The following is a 21,958-nucleotide window of genomic DNA, read 5'->3' on the forward strand; positions in this document are numbered from 1 at the left end:
GCCTTCAGCCGGTTGAACTCAAATAAGTGTCTCACCTGTAGGTGTAATTTGAGACAGACACTACGGACCTTTCCACATTCACATCCACACACACTACGCACCGAGGACACTTTAAACTGCGTCCGTAGGGAGCTACTGTGTGTTTGCTGATCCTCTTGAGCTTAGTTTACAATGCTGTCAACGTTATAGCTACATATGAAGTGGTGAGCTTTGATGGGAAACGAATGGAAGATGCCGTTAGGTACGAGACCACCTGCAGCGCTTTTCCAGCTCATGATGTTTTTTGTACTCATGTTCCTGGTTTGCGAGGCACAATTATTCACGAACCACTGGGCGGTGAGAATCACTGGAGGTCCAGAAAATGCCGATCGGATTGCTGAAAAGTATGGATTTCTGAATATGGGACAGGTACGTAACTTCAGCGCTGTGTAATGCTGTGTTTCCTGAAAAAGCATGATTTTTCCTACTGTGGCTTTAAACAGTGATCACCAGCTTGTTTTGGTTTTGCATTTACATTTACATGTACAGCATTTGGCAGACGCCCTTATCCAGAGTGACTTACAGAAGTGCTTTGTAGTCTCCACCAAAAAAACAACAATATATCATTGTGCTAGGCCAAATAGGCCAGAACTAAATCATCAAGAGGATTGGAGATGGTGATGTTGGTGATAATATTGGAGATTATTGATACAAACGTGTTGTGTAATTGTTATAGTTAGAACGACACGTTAATGCATATAAAACTAACTCAGCTCTTTTGACTGTAGATTGATTAATGCACTAAATGATTTAGATTTTGGCCAGACAGGTTGTCCTAGGCCTTCTGAGATAAATGGCTCAAGTTTTAGCCAATAATAATCACCTACTGTAGTTAAGATTTGATTTACTTTATGTTTTCAAAGAACAAACTTTTATTCATCAGATTTGGCATGATCTTGACAATGATTTGACCATTCTTTGGCCTACCTCAGTAGGTCACTAACTCTTCTATAATGTATGTGTGCAACCATGCAAGACTAACCCTTGGCCCACAATACTCGCCGTGTTGCAGTGCAAATGTTTCAATCGCCTTGTCTTTTATCCTGTCGTTTAAGTACTTCTTCACACACCGTCTCAAACACTGGACCTTATTTATCAGTCATTTTTGTGCGAATGTTTTCATAGGCCAAACCAAACGAAAAATCCCCACCAGATTTACAAAAGTGTCCGTAACACTGATTTTCTTCATGGATTCATGGCATAGTTGATTTCCCTTCAGTGACACTTACAAAACCCCATAAAAGGCAAAGCTCCCATAGCTGAAAACGGCAAAATGACGACTAAACGGTGAAAGAGCGCTGCCAAAGCGTGGCGTGCGATAAATCTTCCCATAATGCATCTCAGACACTGCGACATATTGACTACCACAGACACAGAATAACGCTTCCACTTTTTTATAGGGCGCCACTATTTTTTATCCTAATTTAATGGCTAGTCGTATTTGTCTTTTAGATGGGATGAACTGCACTCGAGTCTCGTCAGCCAACGTCACTAATGCTCTTGTGGCTGAATGAACACAAATCCCCAAAGCCATGCTCCAAAATCTAGTGGAAAGTCTTCCCGGAAGAGTGGAGCTTATTATAACAGCAAAGGGGGACTAAATCTGGAACAGGATGTTCAACAAGCACAAATCGGTGTGATGATCAGACGGCAAAAACTTGGCCATATAGTGTAAAATTGCACGTCCTCAGTTGAGGTTAAAACCACTGAGTCTCCTTATATGTAAATTTCGACAAACTCAAAAACTCTCTAGGATAGGAATGATTTTCTGAACTCATTGGATTTCCATGAACGCCAAATTTCTTGTGTAAATGCTCCTACAGGCGATTTACGAATCCATTTGTTTGTATCCAGCTTAATAAACGGGACCTATTGTGTGCAAGAGTTACAGGACATGCCATCTGTGTTTTAATCTAGGTTAAGTTATCATTTAGCCCAAGTCAACATAATAGCGCTATGGCCACGTGGAATCAGCGAGTAAGCATCAACCAATGGCTTAAGCGCTGACTATTTTCCTCTAGGTCAGGTTGCACCTTGTTGGTAAGTTTATCAGCATTGTAAGGTGAGCTGCTGATTGACTCAATGGAATACATCAAGGATGAGTGCATAATTTATACCTGTGCCAGTCATGATGTACCTGCAGATCTGCACAAGCACGTCTTAGATGCACAGACTGATCCTCTTTTTCATGTGCTACTGCAGATCGGGGGTCTGAAGGACCACTACCACTTCCTGCGCCCAAGAACCATCAAACGTTCCACTGTAGCAAGCAGAGGGAAGCATAGCCTCATTGCCACTGAGATCAAGGTACACAGATCATGTGTCTGCTGTTACTGAGACGCCGATGAATAGTTTATGGTCAGACTACACTTCAACAGACATGCACTTGCTAACACACACACACACACACACACACACCTCAGCCCACGAATATACTAATGCAGCCTCAAAATTGCCAGCCTTAACTAATCATGTTCAATTATTCATTTTCAAAATTCGTTTCTGTAATTTGTGTATGCTGTGTCACCGTACGTAATCACGCACCTCAGATGTAATTTCACTGTTTCTGGTGTTAAAGGTGCAGTGGATCCAGCAGCAGATGCTACACAGGAGGGTGAAACGAATCAGCAGAACCACTGAGACCCAGTTCGGCAGCTTTAATGACCCAGAATGGGACAACATGTGGTACATTGTTAGTATTGTTCACACCACAATTTTAATATTACCGCCATCTGAAATTCTGAGTGTATATTGATGTGCACTGATTTCGTTCCCAGTCATCGCATGGGAAACAAGTTCACCGTAGTACGCACACATTTCTGATTTACAGTATATACAATAATCCTCTTTTGGAGTACTGGCGTGGCCATAATCCCATTTCTTCTGCTTCCAGTCTTTGCAGTACATCTTAAAACAGAAATGATTCAGTACATCGTAGAGACACAGAATGCACTTACACTTTCCCTTTGTTTACCATAGCCTATATATATCTGATTAGATTTAATTCTGATTATTTGTTTTAAAACAGGATCTTAAAACCTTGTCACTCACTGACTTTCTTTTTCCAACCTCAACCTTGTTTTAAGTCTAGTACAACTTGGTGTAAAATCATAACCCTGGAAAAAAACTGACTGGCTGGCTAATGACCTGATTACAACAAATTAAATATCAAAATAAATGTCTTTGCTGTTTAGCATAAGAAAAAATACATTCTTTGGTTAGCGATATATCCTTAAACACTTAAATTTCAACTATTACTCATTACCAAAGAAAAATGACATGTATGAAGCAGAGCCTGGGGCTGATTTCCTTCTGCCCAGACTGTAGATTCATGTAGTATATCAGTGACAGTCATGTCAGGTGGTTATACTTGGTGAAACACCCCTTAGATTGGTGTCCATTGCGTCTGCTTCATTGACTGATCCATAGATTGACACATGATTGAGAAATACAACATTCTGTGTAATAAATATGAACGTGGGGGACTACTTCGGAGTGCCATCAGAGCAGAAACTAGAAAACCAAGTATGGGTTGTTCAGTCGAAGTTCAAATTGCACAACGTACGTGTGTTATTTGGTTTGAATGAAACATCTAGCAAATGTCAGGTCCTGGAAACATCAATTTGTATTTTTTATCCACTGTCTTAATAAAGACGTATTTAATTTTTGAGTATACTGCTAATTTAAGGAATTCTTCATGTAATTAGTTCGAATTATTCACATGTAATTAGTCCTATATTCCATTGTAGCGCTGTGATCAGAACTGTCTGACTGACATGAACATTAAGGCTGCATGGAGCCGAGGCTACACCGGGAAAGGAGTTGTGGTCACTATTTTGGACGATGGTGTGGAGAAGCAACATCCAGACCTGAAGCAAAATTATGTACGTGCTCCATATTCTATTGCAATCATATTTTCTATTGTATCTACGTGGTTACTTATGTTATTGTGTCACTATAAGGACGCACGAGCTAGCCATGATGTAAACGGGAACGACGCTGACCCAACACCACGATACGATGCAACGAATGAAAACAGGTCTGAAAAGATCTAAAAATGACATATTCAAGATATTCAACAAAAACTGGACAAAATTTTGTCATTAATTCCTTTTAGACATGGAACCAGATGTGCTGGAGTGGTGGCTGCTACTGCTAACAACTCACTATGCACCGCTGGAATTGCCTACAATGCCAGGATTGGTGGTATGTCTTCAAATTAGAAAACCGCTACCTCTGTATTTCCAACCAGTTGATATTTTCAGCCTGAAGCACCTCTAATTCGATCTTTAGGTGTCCGTATGTTGGATGGTGACATGACGGACATGGTGGAGGCCAAATCGCTGAGCCTGAGCCCTGAGTACATTGATATTTACAGCTCGAGCTGGGGGCCAGAGGATGATGGTGGAACTGTGGATGGTCCCGGACGCCTTGCTGGTCTTGCTTTAGAAAATGGCATACGTAAAGTAAGGTTCTGTGTGTCGTTTGTGAAAACTCATATGACGATTTTTTTTACCCCTGGAATGATTACTAACACCTTGGCTTGCAGGGCAGGAAAGGCCGTGGTTCTATCTTTGTCTGGGCATCAGGAAATGGGGGAAGAAATCAAGACCACTGCTCATGCGATGGTTATACAAACAGCATCTACACCATCTCTGTGGGAAGCACCACCCGGAGCGGCCGCAAGCCCTGGTATCTGGAAGAGTGTTCCTCCACTCTTGCCTCCACCTACAGCAGCGGCGAGAATCTCGGGATTGTGAGTGATTCATTGCATTCAAACTGTTTTTAAGTGCATGTTCCAGGGTTTTTTTCTCCATATTTATGGATAGGAGGCTTGCTAAAGCTTTTAGAGTTGATCATGGCAAGAGGTTAAAACCGTGCAGAAATCTTTATAGGCCAGATACTCAAAGCTCTACTGACCTGATGACTCATGGTCTACCACTGTGGTTGGTCCCACATGGATATCTTAAAATCTGTACTTCCAAAAACAGTTTATGCTCAAGTCTTACCCTTGCTTCACTGGATATCCTCACCTGGAAACTGGATGCTGAATTGCTGCTGTAAATCATAAAGATGGTCCTCTGTGTATTGTATTTGCAGGTGACAACAGACCTGAAACAGCAATGTACTGATGAGCACTCCGGCACCTCAGCCTCAGCCCCCATGGCTGCTGGGATCATCGCTCTGACTTTGGAGGCAAAGTAATACACAACTACTACACATAAAGATCATATATCTTATAGAGTTTGTGCTTATGAGCAAATTGACCATGTGTTAATGATCTTTCTACCACAGTACATAATCATTGGTTCTATAATTGTAAATGTGCTGAAGGTTTCCATAAAGAAACATTTATTTTGTATTTTTGAAAGGAGTCTCCAGTGTCACTGCTTTAAAACAGTCGGCAGTAAAGCTGCAACTTTAAGACTTTGCACTCTGTGGTTTCTCGGGACATGAGAAACTGCGTAATCTTGTCTTATTAACTTAAAGTAAGAGGGAAAAAAAAGAACATTTATGTTCATAGCTGCTGTAATGTAAGTGAGAACAAGAACATTAATATTCAATGTAACTATAAGCAGGACGCATGGTGGCTTAGTGGTTAGCACATTTGCCGCACACCTCCAGGGTTGAGGGTTCAATTCCCACTGTGAGTACGGAGTTTGCATGTTCTCCCCGTGCTGCGGGGGTTTCCTCTGGGTACTCCGGTTTCCTCCACCAGTCCAAAGACATGCATGATAGGCTGATTGGCGTGTCCAAAGTGTCTGTAGTGTATGAATGGGTGTGTATGTGATTGTGCCCTGCGATGGATTGGTACCCTGCCTTATGCCCGATGCTCCCTGGGATGGGCTACAGGTTTCCCCGTGACCCTGAAAAGGATAACCAGTATAGAAGATGGATGGAACTATAAGCAGATAAAAAGTACACAGTGTCTTTCTTTAATAAATTAAAAATGGTTTACGCTGGCAAATTGCTGTTATATAAGAGGAATAAAACACTGTTGGACAAGCTGCTGTTGGGAAATAATCAACAATGGGTTGGCCATGTAACACCATCTTGTTTTATTTCTTACTAACTGCAGACATTCCATTGGAATTGATTAAATATATTCAATATAAATTTTAAATATGAAATTTATGGCTAAATTCTTTGTTTTGACTTTTATTCTTTGGTATTAGTCCTCTGCTGACCTGGAGGGATGTGCAGCATATCATCGTGAAGACTTCACGCCGGGGTCACCTGATTGCTCCTGACTGGCACACCAATGGAGCAGGAAATGATGGTAACATTAGCAGGCTTTCGTAAAACCCATCCAGAATCTATGCTCTTTATAAATTAGGTCAGATGTGATGGACACAGGGAAACTTTAAAGCTGTGCATATTATATTGCCTAGACAAAAAATATCAAACGTGGGCAGAGCGAAACCAATTTTATTTATAAATATTTATGTGATGCTAATAGTGTGTCTTTGTCAGTCTATTAAAGTCTGCATTCATAGTAACACTGTTTTGAACCTACCCCTGAGCCCCTCTCCTTATTTAAGCTCTAAAATAACCTCTAAATAAAAGTATTTTAGATCATGTTGCTTTTCTCTTGACTTTATTTACATATATGATCGTGAAATAATCCAAAAATAATCAGATTACATTACTTTCGTATTGTGATACTTGGATTACGTTACTGATTACATTTTTTATGAAGTCATTTGTAACTGTTACGAAATACATTTTTAAAGTAACCCTACCGACCCTGGGCACAGGGTACATCATCTGGACATTGGACACCAACCCTAAGCAGTGCATTATGGGATTTCACAAAGGCACTGCATATCCTGTCTTACTTCCACACACGGCTACAAAATGGCTGCCAAAATACGGCACTATACAGGGTGTAGATTTGGAAGTAATGTTAGGATTGTGCACAAATGAGATTTGAATGAGATTCAGATTGCTCTCTAATGACATAACGATACATATTGGAAATGAAAGTAGTAAAAGAAGTGTTCATCATTAAATGGATCTATAACAGTGAGCCACCTGTATGGATTCGGGTTGATGGATGCTGAGGCGATGGTGAAAGAGGCCGAAATGTGGCGACAGGTTCCCACGCAGTATGTGTGTGACGAGAGCATATTACACAAACCAAGGTAATGTTACACGTCGTATCATTTTGAAATGATCCATCACTGATAATGATAAAGTGTTTGACTGACCTCAGTTTTTCTCTTAATCTCTCACCTCCCAGAGTGATTAGTCCAGATCGGGTGTGGCAGTTGGTGCACAAGTCTCTAGGTTGCTCTGGCCAGCCTGGCAGGCATGTGACATATCTGGAACATGTAATCCTACGCATCACTATCACACACCCACACCGTGGAGATCTGTCCATAACCTTAACCTCTCCCTCAGGAACCAAATCTCAGCTCCTCGCCATCCGGTAAGAGCTGACTGGAATCTTTGAACATATATAAAATATATGTGAAATAACGAATGTAATACCTGCTCAGAATGATTTCATCACCCTACAATTTCCAGCACATACAACTTACACAGGGAATTTTATGGAGGATGATACACATAAACAATCACTGTGTGTTGGTGTTTTTTGCGCAGACCCAATGACCACTCCATTGATGCCTTTACGAACTGGGAGTTCATGACCACACACTGCTGGGGTGAGAGAGCAGCAGGAGACTGGATCCTAGAAATCAAAGACACCCCATCCCTGAGGAGGAACGCCCGAGTACACGGTGCCCAAAATCAGTTTGCAAAATTACACCAGTAGAAAAACGTATTGTCGAGAACTTGGGTGGCTGAAGTGGTTAGAGCTGTTAGCCACAGTCATGCAAATAAAAAGTCTCAAGAGGTTTTTTTTTTCTTCATGGTGCCTAGGTAAACTCGTAGAATGCAGTCTGGTGCTTTATGGCACCTCTGAGCATCCGTACAAACGGCACGAACAGCCCCGGTCAGCTGAGATGTCCAGCGATGATGACACTGAAGAATATAATAGTGCGTTTCGTTCTGTGTCCAATGTAATCATTAACTTTAACAAGATTGAGCGGTACTGTAAATAATTTGCCAGCTACTTCATTTCTGTCCTCTCTTGCACTCTTCTCTATTTGCAAAAGGCTCTTGTGATCCAGAATGCAGTGAGGACGGATGTGATGGACCCGGTCCACATCAGTGTATTTCCTGTTTGCACTATTACTTAAAATTCAAGAATGGCACCAGGTGCAACACTCATTTCATTCATGTCACAGATTGCTCAAAAGTTACTCTTTTGAATCAGACCCTAAGACTGATGGTGAGTCTGATGGTAAATCCCTGTGCAGGATGTGCATGTCCCAGTGTCCACAGGGCTTCTGGGGGGACAGGAAGCGGTGCAAGAAGTGCTACTCTACCTGCATGACGTGTACAGGAAGCCGTGGTGATCAGTGTTCGTCCTGTAAGCCTGGCTACCATCTGGACCAGCAGACAAAGAACTGTGTGACCAGCTGTGGAGATGGATATTACCTCGATCATGGCAAGTAGGCAGCGGAAAGAAGAATGTGTGGAAAGAATAAGAAATTGTTGACGTTTAGTAAGACGCAACCCAATTTCTAAAAGGATTTCATGATATTTGTTAAATTCCTACAACATTTTGCACGTTGCGAGGTTTTTTTCATCAGGCTCATCGTGTCTGTCCGCGTCAGGTGCTAGCATGCTAGCTAACCTGACAACTTTAAACAGGGTAAAAGTCAACAATATTGTAGTTGCATGATCCAACCCAGTATCTCAGTCTCATTCTTATTACTGAAATAATCTTTACAGAAAATCTCAAGCTAAAATCTCAGTGCTTCCTCCACTTTGAATCTTGTGCGTTGCAATCCAAAGGACCGCCCCTTTGACGTTTAATGGAAAAATAGTTGTGCTAATGGTCAACGACGGAAATTCACATCATTTGAGGGGGGGTTTTTTGTTTGTTTGTTTTGCAAGATTTAAGTAAAGTATGTGACGAAACTTTCCTTTTTTTTTCTGACTGAATCCTAAAGCTATTAATAATAATCTGTGTGTTTTGTTTGAATTCCTATCACAGAGGAGAACGTGTGTTGGAAATGCAGCGACAATTGTGTGAAATGTACATCGTTCAGTGTCTGCACCGAATGCCCAGAAGGCACACGGTAAAGAAATTCTTTTCAAAAGCTACATTAATTGAACATGAGAAATCCTTGCGGACATGGGCAATCGTACTGTATGCTCGATTCAGTCTTAAATATCTTTCCTTTTTTTCTCTTGCTCTTTCTCTTAGCCTGATGGGAAACAGATGCCAGAAGAGCTGTAAGACTGGAACCTTCTATCAGGAACAGAAGGATTCCTGTGAACCATGTCACTCAGCCTGTGCCACCTGCTCAGGTACAGTACAGACTAATAGATACGCCTTTAACCTTACAAGTCTGATGTCCTTTTACAATAGCTGTGGTGCTACCTGTGGAGTTCCACAAGGTAAGACCACTGCTCTTCTGACTGTACCTGCTACCTTTAGCTAATAACCGGAAGGTAACATGTTTACATGTTTCACAGCTGTACTGAAAATACACAGCTATATATTTTCCTTCCTCTTGAATGTCCACAGCATCGACAGACTTATCAACGGTGTATCAGAAATTACTACAGCTTTCTACAGCTCGCTCAGAACAAAATATAGATACTAATACTTAGTATTACATTTAAAGAAAAACCGAAGCATGGCGTTTTTGCTTTCTTGATCAAATCTGAAGTATGAATCCTCGGTGTAAGTTTCCAAAATTCCGCTTCATCCCTCATTTCAATTCCGCTACTATCATTTTATTTCTGTTTACTTCACGATTGTAAAGATCTTTGAGGTACAAATGGTATGACCGTTGCTCTATACATAAAGTACAACATGCGGTGAGAGGCAGAACGCAAGTGTGTAAACTCTGTGCTTTACTGGGGCAAATCAAATATAAATCAGGCTAAGCTATCATCAATGTCAAAACGCAGGCAACACCAGAAATAACATTAACAAGACATGAAAATGAGGCACGGATATACAGTTAGGTACTCAATACATAAATGTATGGAAAGACTTCCCAATGAGACACTGGCATGACAAAGTTATCCAAACTAAACACAGATCAGGTGAACACAGACAGGTAACAAACTACTGACAGGACAGAGCAGAGACGGGACTAGAACAGAAAAGGAAAGAAACTCAAGGAAATGTTGTCCGTCGCCATGGGATCCGTGACATAATCTAGGAAACTGTGACAAATTGTATTATTATTATTATTAGTAGTAGTAGTAGTAGTAGTAGAAATAAACCAAGCAATTTCAGATTGCAAGCAGTGTGTGTGTGTGTGTGTGTGTGTGTGTGTGTGTGTGTGTGTGTGTGTGTGTGTGTGTGTGTGTGTGTGTGTGTGTGTGATAATGTTCAGCTGCAGGTTTAGAGTCGTGTACTCGCTGTGCTGATGGGTATGTGATGGAGGAATGGAAGTGTGTGTCCTCCTGCAGTCATGGCTTTTATCCCACACAAACCCCTTCTGACCTCACAGGAAAAACTCAAGGCAATTGCAAGAGGTGTGTGTGTGTGTGTGTGTGTGTGTGTGTGTGTCTGTCTTTCTGGTCATGTCTGTGTATCTGTAGTTTAGTCTCTGTTGGGTTCTGAGATCTTTATCACTGCCGTTAGTGTGTTTAAAGTCATTTCCTGGTTCTTAATAGTTACTAGTCTGCTTATGTTGTGTTTACTTCCTGCTTCTGCTGCTCTCCTTGTTGTCTAAAATGTGTCTCGTCATTATCCACACAACCAAACCGTGATCTGATGTATGTGGCGATGAGCGTTGATGTGTGAGTGTTGAGTGTTGATATGCTCTACACAGGTGTGATGTGAGCTGTCTAGCCTGCATAGGGCCAGGCAAAAGGAACTGCAGTGAGTGTGTGGAAGGGCTCATGCTGCAGGATGGAGCGTGCGTCCTGACTCATAACTGTGCTGATGGTGAGTCGGTCGTTTTAAAATCATTAGCAAATGTTGTTATTTTACCAAAGGATTGAACATCAAGGGGTATATTTTTGTGCATGTTTGTGCATGTGTGTCTTTGTCCCAGGAGAGTACCAGGATGACCATGGGAACTGCAACGCATGTGACAGCACTTGTCTTAAGTGCAAAGGGCCAAAAAAAGATGACTGCGTCTGGTGCGCATCCCCCCGGTGAGGGTTTGTTTTCGGCATTCTCACTTTAGGTGTATCCTTCTCTCATGAAAGTTGTCCTTCCTTGCTTTGAAATTGACGCCAGGTTTAAAACATAGAATCATACAGCTACAATCTGTGTTGTTGGTTTATCATATGCATGTACAGTGTATACTGTATAGAGCATTTTCAAATTCATTCTATAGAATAAAGTGTCTAAGTATAACTCTGTTTGTTTCTGCTCTTGTTTTGTTTCAGTTTATTGGACGAGGGTCAGTGTGCCGTGCGCTGCCCGGAGGGTAAATACGCGTCTGGTGGACAGTGCCGTGTGTGTGACCATACCTGTGCTCAGTGTGTGGATGCTGGCCTGTCCGACTGCACCAGCTGTGACAAAGGTGAGCGGCTACTACTGGAAATGTTTGTTTTTTTAAAAATAGAGTTTTCTGTGTCTTTTTGCTTTTGAATGCTCATTTCTGGTTTCAAGTATACACTCTGACCACGTTATAGCTACATGCATTAGCTCTATACATTGGAAATGGTCCATGGAAATGGACCACCACTGAACTGCTGCTAAACGTGCATGTCTGTGTTGTTTAAACTTATAGACCGCTTTGGCCAGGACCGCTACCTGTACGGCGGGAAGTGTGTGACCGCGTGTCCTGTGGCTCATTTCCACACTTCAGAGAAGATATGTGAACCATGTCCTGAGCACTGCAGTCGTTGCTCTTCTGCCACACACTGCCTAAAGTGCAACAGTTCCTACTACCTCAGCCAAGGAACCTGCACGCCCCTCGAGTGTGGAGAGGGTCAGTCTGCTTACTTTACATATTTACGATTACTAAGTTTATTATCATGTTATAGTGTGGTGTGTGTGTGTGTGTGTGTGTGTGTGTGTGTGTGTATGTAGGTGAGGTTGAAGACCCGGAGTATGATGACTGCATGGCCTGTGAAGAAGGATGCAAGAAGTGTGTGCTCTGTAAGTTCTGGACTGTGGTCCACATTATTATTATTAATATTGTTGTTGTTGTTGTTGTTGTTTATTTCTCTGTGATACTGACTGACTGTCCTCGTGTGTTACAGATAATCCCAAACACTGTCTATCCTGCTCTGATGGCTATTACAAGTAAGAGCGACTTGTTTGGATTCATAGAGGGATATACTGTAGCTTCTTTAGTAGCAACTTATTGTATTCATAACCAGGTTTAACCATCCTATTTACCACCACAACATTAAATGTAACTATAAACGGATAAAACGTACGACTTCGTTCTTTAATATATTCAAATGTGTTAGTATTGGTAAATTGTTGCAGTATGAGAGGAATAATTTTGTTGCGTTTTACGTCTTATATTAGTATAGCATTTGTGTTAGCTGGCACCCAAATGTTAATTGTGTATCTGTAGGTTTGAGGAAGGCTGCTATAAGAACTGTCCAGCTAAGACCTACGCCGTGGAGGGCACGATGAGCTGTATGGCCTGTGAAAATGACTGTGTCAGCTGTGAGGAAGACGAATGCCACTGGTGCGAGGCGGACTTCTTCCTATCTGGTAAAGGATGGTGATATATATATATATATATATATATATATATATATATATATATATATATATATATATATATATATATATATATATACGCAATCTCATAGAATTTTACTCAGTAATAATAATAAGACACAGCTTATTATTTAGAGATTATTCAGATGTTATGCAGTGAAATAGTGACAATAATAGAAAAGGCATGTGGCAGCAATGCCTGTCATTGGTTTTCCCTTTTTTCTCAGCTTCAAAATGGCTTGCTTTTCTCCCATAGACAGCTCTCTAGTCTTCGTGTCGGTTTATCCTTTTTAACAACAAATGCAGTCTTCACCGGTGATCCCGAAGGCTAAAACCGAAGAGTAGTTGTTCAGAGCTATTTATCGTTTAAACAGTCAATCTAACACGACACACCTGGGTAACAAGTAACACCTGTCAGTCGCACGTTCCAATATTTTTGCTCGCCTACAAATTAGGGGGTCTGATACAAAACATGTTATGTTCTATGTTGTGTAACACATCTACATGTAAATACCAGGAAATAAAAGCACATTATCTAAAATCCTGCTAAAGCAGGACAGCTAAAGTAAGGTAAATATGCTGTCTCTTTTCCCGACCAGCTTAATACAGTAATATTACAGTAATAAGTTCATGGTTACGTCGTCGTTTCCTGCAGATGGAAAGTGTGTGCGTGAGTGTCCAGAAGGATTTTACGCCGACGAGGACACTCAGGAGTGTGAGGAGTGTTATACAGGCTGCAAGACCTGCACTGGACCGGAGGAGGACGAGTGCGTTAGATGCCATGAAGGCCTGGTAATGGTGAACGGAGAGTGTGAAGCAGAACAAGAGACGTGTCCTGATAGAACCTACGTCACCGGTGAGCCACATACACTGTTATGGTCTTTAAAGGGCCAGAGACGATAACTAATGTAGCAAAAATAGTCAAAATGATCAAATATTTGTCATACAGTTAACAGTACAGTGTAAGAAGACAAGAAGAGAAACTGTCCAGCGTACCTTAACGAGTCTAAGGAGTTATTTTCCAAACAGTACACTTGAACTAACAGCCATATTGTTTTTGTGTGTGTGTCATTCAGAAGAAGGAAAATGTGAGGCATGCCATCCCTCATGTGAGGGGTGCTGGGGTCGGCTAAAGAATCAGTGCACCTCCTGCGTCACAGGTCTGTTTGATGATTTCAGCATCTCTCCTCTCTGCCATGTTAATGATTTTAACATCGCTCCTCTCTGCCATGTTAATGATTTTAACATCGCTCCTCTCTGGCTCCTGCTTGGTTGGAATGAAAACCTGCACCCACACCGGCCCTTTCCGGATAAGATTGGACACCCCTGACTTAGACACTTAGATCCACTGTTCCTCAGACTGGTCTGTTTTGTAGTATTTCAGTATTTTGAGCTCAGGTGTGTGTGTATATGTGTGTGTATGTGGGTGTGTGTGTTTCAGGACGGTATATGAGTACTGACCAACAGTGTGTGACACGGTGTCCAGCTGGAAGCTTTGGCAGTAAGGAGACCTGGCAGTGTGAGGCGTGTCCTCAGGGCTGCGCCCAGTGCCAGGATGAGCAACGCTGCACTCGCTGCTTGTCTACTCGCAAGAGCGCCCTCTACCTGCAGAATGGACAGTGTTTGCGCCAGTGCACCAGGTTAAAAGCAGATTTTCATTCCATATTTGTGAAAGAATGGACATTTTCAGTGCACGCAGTGTTTGTATTTGGAATTCAGACTGGATTTAGCTTCCTCTGGCCTACAGTTTGTATCACCACTGTTATACATAGATGTTAATTTTATGTATAAATCCATTCTCTGATAAATGCATATATGTATATCAGTTGTGTGTGGGTGTGATTTGTTTTACAGAGGCTACTACCCTGCAGGAGCCTTGTGTAAGAGCTGTGCACCAGGTTGTGCGTCGTGTGAGCAAAGTGCCACAAACTGTCTCAGCTGTCAGCAACTGTTAGTGCTTCACAATCACCAGTGTGTGAAAGAGTGTCCACCCGCACACACACTCCGGGGCGGTGAGTGTATGCCCTGCCCAGACGGGTGTCTGCAGTGCTCTGAGGAAGGCCAGTGTACAAGTAAGGAACAGATACACAAGAGAATGCTACATTTCTGTTGTTCAGTTGTGTCTGGATATGCACTGAGGTACTATGGTGAATAGTTCTAGCTCATGAGGAAGGAAGTACACTTACAGTACATGTACTCTAAGGTCTTACGTTCCTTTAAAACTGATGAGGGAAGTGATAACAAGAACTAACTTGTTTTGGGATTATTACCCACTGGCATTCATACTGTATAATCATTGGCAATTGCTGTGGTACCTTTGGGCTGGTAACAGCGTCTCCGCGTCACGCCACCCCATCTGTGATTATTTTCCTATAACAACACGTCATGAAGTGTTTCATTCCTTACGTCATGCCTGAAAAATATCATTCAGGTGTATGTACACGCAATTTTATTTAACATCCTACTACTTCATCATAATCAGAGCTTGTATGAATATATATTCACACCTGAAGAGAGGTTTCTCTTTTTTTGCTCACCATCTCTAGAGTGTAAAGAGGACTTTCTGCATGAGGCCGGGTGTGTGTCTGCATGTCCTGGAGGATTTTATGAGGAGGAAGGTGTGTGCGCGCGTTGTCACTCAGACTGTGAGCTCTGTCATGGGTCGGGTCCTAACGACTGTGACTCCTGCGCCGATCCTGACAGAACCCTGCACAGCGGGACGTGTGTGTCAGCCTGTCCATCACAAACTTACAGAGACAGCAGGTCTGGGGAGTGTATGGGTGAGTATAAACACACACAGGAAGAAACAGTAACTGGAATGTTCATATTAAAAATAATACACATGTAAACAATTGTTTACTGACAGGATGACATGCTTATTATAAAGTGTGTTAGGAATAAAATACTAACGTAACGAGGAGGGTTGTTATAGGAAATTCATTAACGACAGGTGGTGTAAAGTGATGTTGCTCTTACACCCCAAAGTTGATTATTTTTCAATAACAGCTCATCCTAAAATGTTTTATTCCACGTATACCACAGCAATCTGTCAACAAGTAAACGCTCGTATTAATTAAAGAACAGCATATCGTATTTTTATCCAGTTATAGCTATGTTTACTGTTACGAAACATCTACGAAAAGCACGTTTTTTACTTCTATCAAGGAGAACAACTATAAAGAGTTGTTCTCTTACCAGCCTGTAGCATCCTGAAGACCTTCCTGTGTCTGAAAACGTACAGCTTTACCTTTGACACTGGAGACTCCTTCCATAAATGCGAAATGAACGTCTTCAGAAAGCTTCACCAAAAATTCTCGAGCTCAACGATTTAGAAATAATTTTAGAAAGAGTGCATTGATTTTATATATATACACACATTTATTTAAAGATTTTTTCCTACATCTAGCAACACGAGGCACATTTACTCAAAGATTCGCAAATGCATGTATCATATTGGATTATTATTGACCATCTTTGGTATCCATTACTTTTATTGTCGCTGGTGTTGTCCAGTGTGTCACAGCACCTGCCGGACCTGCTCAGGTCCACTGGACACTGACTGCACCAGCTGCCCAGAGGGCCTGAGAACGGACATGCATGGACGCTGTGCCACGCCCACCAGTTGCCCATCACACCACTACAGCGACCGCGACGGCACGTGCCACCTGTGTCACAAACACTGCCAACAGTGCTCCGGCCCGGACCACAGCCAGTGCCTCAGCTGCTACCCGAACCACTACCTGCTGAGTGAGTCAGAGTGTAAAAAAATACACCACGGCTTTATGTTACACTTTCGACATTTGAAATGGTTAATAAACCTCATGCTTGATCATTGATAGGTCGAGATTTTGTACAACAAACTCCACCCTAATAGTTCTTTGTCTTCAAAAGAATATCATTTTTGGAACAAGCTTCTGAGCTCTTATCTGAAAATGTTCCAGCATCGAATTGTTGTCATGTTCCTTTAACGGGAAGCAAAGTGGCTTAGTTTGCACATTTGCCTCACACCTCTGGGCTTGGGGGTTTTAAATCCTGCCTCCGCCCCGTGTGTGCAGAGTTTGCATGTTCTCCTAGTGCTTTGGGGTTTTATTCGGGTACTCCAGTTTCCTCCCCAGTCCAAAAACATGCATTGCAGGCTGATTGGCATTTCCAAATTGTCTGTAGTGTGTAAATGGGTGTGTCATCGTGCCCTGTGATGGATTTGCACCCCGTCCAGGGTGTGCCCTGAGTTCCCTGGGATAGGCTCCAGGCTCCCCGCAGCCCTGTGTAGGATATAGAAAATGGATGGATGGATGGATGGATGGATGATCCTTTAACATAGACGTACTGATCAGAACTGTCGTTCCTTCCCTCTGCTGACGGGCAGCTTGTGTTATGTATCTGCAGACGGTTCCTGTGTGAACGAGTGTCCCACAGGTTTCTTTAGTGGAGAGACCCAGAGATGTGAGCCGTGCCATCCGAACTGTGTGAGCTGCACAGGGCGCCACAGCCATGAGTGCCTGAGCTGTAGCACTCATCTGTATCGAGAGGGCAAGGAGTGTGTGGAGATCTGCAGGCCTGGGTAAACTCACACACACACACACAGAGCATATCGCGAAGTAGCGGATGTACACAAACCCACACACACTAACCCACACACCCATCTCCTTGTCTGTTGAAGTCACTACGCAGACGAAGAGTCGAGGGTGTGTGAGCAGTGTGAGCCGACCTGTGCAGAGTGTGCACAAGCCGAGAGGTGTGTGAGCTGTAGAGAAGGGCTGCTGTTTATAAAGAAACAGGGCCAGTGTGTGTCCTCCTGTCCATCTCAACACTACCATGACACAATCCACAGCACCTGTGAGCCCTGCCACGCCACCTGCATGACATGCACAGGTACGGAGACGCCTCTTAGAAGATCAATGTCGATGAAATGAAAAAATAATACAGTGAGAAGGGAGAGAGTGATAACCGGTGTACCTCAAGGATCTGTGTTTGGCCCTGTTATGTTGGTTGGCCAAACTGTTTTTTTTTTAATTATTATTATTATTATTTGGATGCCATTTTCTCCCAATTTGGTCATTTGCTAGTTCCCACCCAGTAGCTATTTCTCCCCTATTACATGACAGCTACAAACTGTCGTGAAGGTGAAGGCTAACACATGCTTCCTCTGAGATCTGAGACACGTGAAGCCAGACAACTGCATATTTTTCAAACTGCTGCTCAGGCTGCATCTCAAGGCAGCGCAGTACACTTGGAGGGCCGCATTTTGCCATCTTCCACATACTATACGTGAGCTCCCAGAAGCCCATGATTGGCTAGTATCAGTCTGATTGACAGGGAAGAGAAAGTATGCCATCCCTTATACCAAGAAAGCATACCTAGCTTTGCTCAGTCAGAGTCCCGACCACAGACGGTTCTGGCATTCGAACTTGCAATTTTCCAAACATACCCAGTCTCATGTTCCTGATGTTAAAGCAAACCTGCAAGATCAGGAGAGTGACAAAGTGAGGGCAAGATGGTTGTCAGTTGTTACCCCAAAATCTTGCCAACCATAAGCCAAGATTGATGGTGATGAAATGATGAATTGAGGAAGATGACAAGAAGCACTGTCTTCAAAAAGGTTAGTTGGAGGTAGTGGTCTAGAGTGTTGAAGGCTGAGGCGTTCTCTGGAGGAAAAGGATAGGTAGCTCTTGGTATCATCAGTAAAACTTGGCTAAGAACAGGATATACCCAAGAGTTTTTTGTAACGAATGATCTGACGTATCGATAGTACATGACAGGTCTTTATTTATGTGTTTGTTTTGATCTACTTGCAATGAATCTTATATCATATCTAATCGATTGTAGGTAAAGGGGTGAAGGAGTGCAGCTCATGTCATCCAGGAGACTCACTCTCAGAGGGTACCTGTGATTCGCTCTGTGCAATGGGGGAATACTACATGTCTGAGGTACCAATTTGGCAGTATAGCAGTTAATACTTTTAATACTAACTCCACGTACCTGCTATACTCCTGATGGATGGCAAATTAAAGGAAAAGCCCAAATAAAGTTTCAGCAGCTTCAATATAGCTCGTCACAAATTCTGCAAGTCTCTGGAACTGTGCTGAAGGGATTAAAAAAACAACAACAACATATTTCCAAAAGATATTTGGTGTTGTCATTATGGTGGTGTTCAACTGGTTTGAGATCTGGTGTGATGGTGTGAAGACCATAGCATAAGATTTACACCCTTTTCATCCCAATCAAACCATTCAGTGAGCCATGCTGCCTGGTGGATGGGGACAGAGTCATCTTGGAAGAGACCACACTCATGAGGATAGAAAGGTTTCATCATGGGATGAAGATGCTCATCTTTAAGTGGTCCTAACCTATCTATTTGATTAAAAATAAATGCCCCCTACAGCATAAGAGGCACCGTTTTTCCTTTAATCTGTCATCTGTCTGTATATATCACTTAAATGTGACATGCAGTGTACTTCCAGGAGGTTTGTGATCCCAGTGATACTAGGATTTCGATTATATACATTTTTTACCAATGTATTGTTTTCCACCAGGAGGAGTATTATAATTGTAAACCCTGTGACCAGTCATGTTTGGCGTGTCAGGGACCTGGCCCACAGAATTGCACCGGCTGCCATGCACAGTTCAACCTAGCCGCCGGTGGGCGCTGTCTGCCTTGCTGTAAGGACCAGGATGCAGGAGAGAAAGACACCACGGCAGTGCAAGAGGAGTGCTGTAACTGTACACAGACCAGGGGTATGTTAATTACTGCTGAATCAAATCAATATTAAATCATATCCTGTGTAAGATCCTATATTTTCTACAAAAGCCAAGCATAGATATTATTAAAGTAACACGAGACACCATTTTAATTTGAACTGCTTTAAGTTGCATTAATGTATAAGGAATTTATATTTTACTGCATTGCAGTTTCCTGATAGACAGAGTGCAGCCTTGTGTACAGATGTGCTCATGGGCAAATCAAAATTGTTCTAATGTAGAAGCAGGAGCAAATTCATTGGTTCAAACAGCCAGTAGGTGGAGCTTCCTTTCCGAACATCATACTTGCTTAATATCAAACCTCGGAGTGAGCTTTGCTAACTTGGTTGCAAAAATACAGTAAACATTTCAGCTGGAAAATATTGAGATTGAGCATTTTGTAGTTCAGCCATATAAATATTTACTGTTGAAGCCTTATGACAGCTCACACGATGCACAAACTCGAACCATAACGAGAACGCTTACCATTTTTAGCTGGTATCAGCTAACAACCTAGCTTGCTCTGCAGACTTTAGATTTGAACATTTAGCTTCAGTAAGAAATCTTTTTAAGAGATTTCATGGTTTAACTGTAGCAACGAGGAGCTTGCTTGCTGTCATTATAGCTTTGAAGACAGAGATCCAAGAGAAGAAGGCCTGCTTGTGTGACAGTGGGAAGTCACAGTGTATACTAGTCTAGCCAGGGTTTTTATTTTTAGTTGTATTGTAAAGTTGGATGAAATATGGTGATGAAATGTTTTCTAGTCAACATGTCATAAATTCTCCATATATTTGTTTACTAACAAGATGGTGCTTTTCCCCCATCACTTTGTCCTCCATGTTTATTTTTCTCGCTCGCCTGCAAACCTGTTACCTGATTGGTCGGGATGTAAAAAAGTTCTTGATGTTGAGAAAAAGTGTGAATGCACGCTAAGATACCTAGTAGGATCCTTTTCTTTAGTGTAGTAACCTATTTATTCAGTGGAGCGTCTTTACCTACAGCCAGATTGTTTTCTCTCCTTCAAGGTGAGTGTGTCCTCAGCACAAACTTTGCCTTCCGCAACCATGAGGAACTGGAGCACTCAGGCAACATGTTCATCTTCATCACCACCTCCATCCTGCTGCTGCTGGTTCTCGGCGTTGTAGTCGTATTCGTCGCACGCTCGTTCTCCAAACGGCCGGCCCCTGAAACTGCTGTTGCTCGTGGTTATGAAAAACTAGGCAACAGCAGTGGACGGGACATTTTCCGCGGAGGTACGACATCATCCTCATCGACGTCATCCAGGCACGCCGGAGGGTCTGGATCTGGTTACGGGTATTTACACGAGGAGCAGCTGGTGGACCTGCGTGACAGACGGACCAGTCAAAATGATGATGACGAGGATGACGAGGATGAAGATATCGTGTACATGGGGCAGGATGGTACGGTGTACCGCAAGTTCCGCTACGGGCAGCTTGGCGAGGACCAGGACGATCAGCTGGAGTATGACGAGCTATAACTTCAAATAATCAGTAGCACAAATGAAATAAAATGCTACAGGAGATGGATTAACGTCCAAGCTGTATAACACAGACAATAAAAGAAGTTACTGTGGATCATTTTAATAGTGGTTGACTGTCTAGCTTAAAAGGATTTGATGAGATGATGTATTTAAATTAAGTGTCTAAACACATTTACCTAAATCAGGTAACCATGAGTTTGTACAGTTTACTAGCAATTTGGCAAAAGGTACCATTTAATTAACTGATTAATCTGTAATGTATTGCGTTTACATTTGACTGAAACATATCCAGCTTTACCTCTTGTACTGTTTGTTTTCTGGCAACCATGTGGACAGAACCATAAACCTTTTAACTGTTTAAATGTTATTTTGTGGATGTACATGGTGATTAAGTTGCCATTTCTTTAATAGGTCCTTTGCCTTGGTTTGCTGTCATGGTTTTGGGTGTGGACGTGTTTTTGTGGTCATATCTTCAGTTTAATGCAAATGTAATGACTTTTGTTGAAATAAAACATAAGAACAGACCAAAAAGGAACAAAACAAATAAGACACACATTCCACAGACAAGGGTAAAAAAAAAATCTGCCCAAAGACAAATGTCATTTATAGCAATAAAATATCGAGCAGGGCGCGCGGTGGCTTAGTGGTTAGCACGTTCGCCTCACACTGCCACGTTCGATTCCCACGGCTCTGTGTGTGCGGAGTTTGCATGTTCTCCCCGTGCTGCTGGGGTTTCCTCCGGGTACTCCGGTTTCCTTCCCCAGTCCAAAGACATGCATGGTAGGCTGATTGGCGTGTCTAAAGTGTCCGTAGTGTATGAATGGGTGTGTGAGTGTGTATGTGATTGTGCCCTGCGATGGATTGGCACCCTGTCCAGTGTGTACCCCGCCTTGTGCCCGATGCTCCCTGGGATAGCCTCCAGGTTTCCCCGTGACCCTGAAAAGGAG

At 42.4% G+C, this 21,958-nt stretch overlaps 1 protein-coding gene across 1 annotated transcript; it reads left to right on the forward strand.

Moving 5' to 3' along the window:
• The first annotated feature begins 61 nt into the window (after positions 1–61).
• pcsk5a (proprotein convertase subtilisin/kexin type 5a) lies at positions 62–21,679 on the forward strand. Its single transcript, XM_053677299.1, has 37 exons — positions 62–408; positions 2,242–2,346; positions 2,618–2,731; positions 3,789–3,923; positions 4,002–4,078; positions 4,157–4,245; positions 4,333–4,505; positions 4,589–4,795; positions 5,140–5,240; positions 6,216–6,319; positions 7,067–7,184; positions 7,283–7,471; positions 7,648–7,784; positions 7,927–8,043; positions 8,163–8,265; positions 8,367–8,557; positions 9,110–9,194; positions 9,323–9,426; positions 10,470–10,611; positions 10,911–11,026; positions 11,136–11,238; positions 11,476–11,612; positions 11,823–12,023; positions 12,125–12,193; positions 12,298–12,340; positions 12,621–12,763; positions 13,428–13,628; positions 13,849–13,932; positions 14,214–14,412; positions 14,627–14,844; positions 15,319–15,552; positions 16,286–16,519; positions 17,159–17,333; positions 17,433–17,644; positions 18,599–18,699; positions 19,306–19,507; positions 20,536–21,679. Exons 1-37 carry the CDS (start codon positions 214–216, stop codon positions 21,006–21,008), a joined length of 5,631 nt encoding a protein of 1,876 aa, XP_053533274.1. The 5' UTR covers positions 62–213; the 3' UTR covers positions 21,009–21,679.
• Positions 21,680–21,958: the final 279 nt, after the last annotated feature.

Source organism: Ictalurus punctatus, chromosome 28 (assembly GCF_001660625.3).
Source record: "Ictalurus punctatus breed USDA103 chromosome 28, Coco_2.0, whole genome shotgun sequence".
Taxonomy (NCBI): domain Eukaryota; kingdom Metazoa; phylum Chordata; class Actinopteri; order Siluriformes; family Ictaluridae; genus Ictalurus; species Ictalurus punctatus.

Bases quoted from the DNA above. Each gene is read 5' to 3' on its own strand.
- pcsk5a (XM_053677299.1), top strand. From the start codon at position 214: ATGGGAAACGAATGGAAGATGCCGTTAGGTACGAGACCACCTGCAGCG. The intron at 6,320-7,066 runs GTAACATTAGCA...GATCTATAACAG, and splicing joins CAATGGAGCAGGAAATGATG to TGAGCCACCTGTATGGATTC. The intron at 18,700-19,305 runs GTACCAATTTGG...GTTTTCCACCAG, and splicing joins GGGAATACTACATGTCTGAG to GAGGAGTATTATAATTGTAA.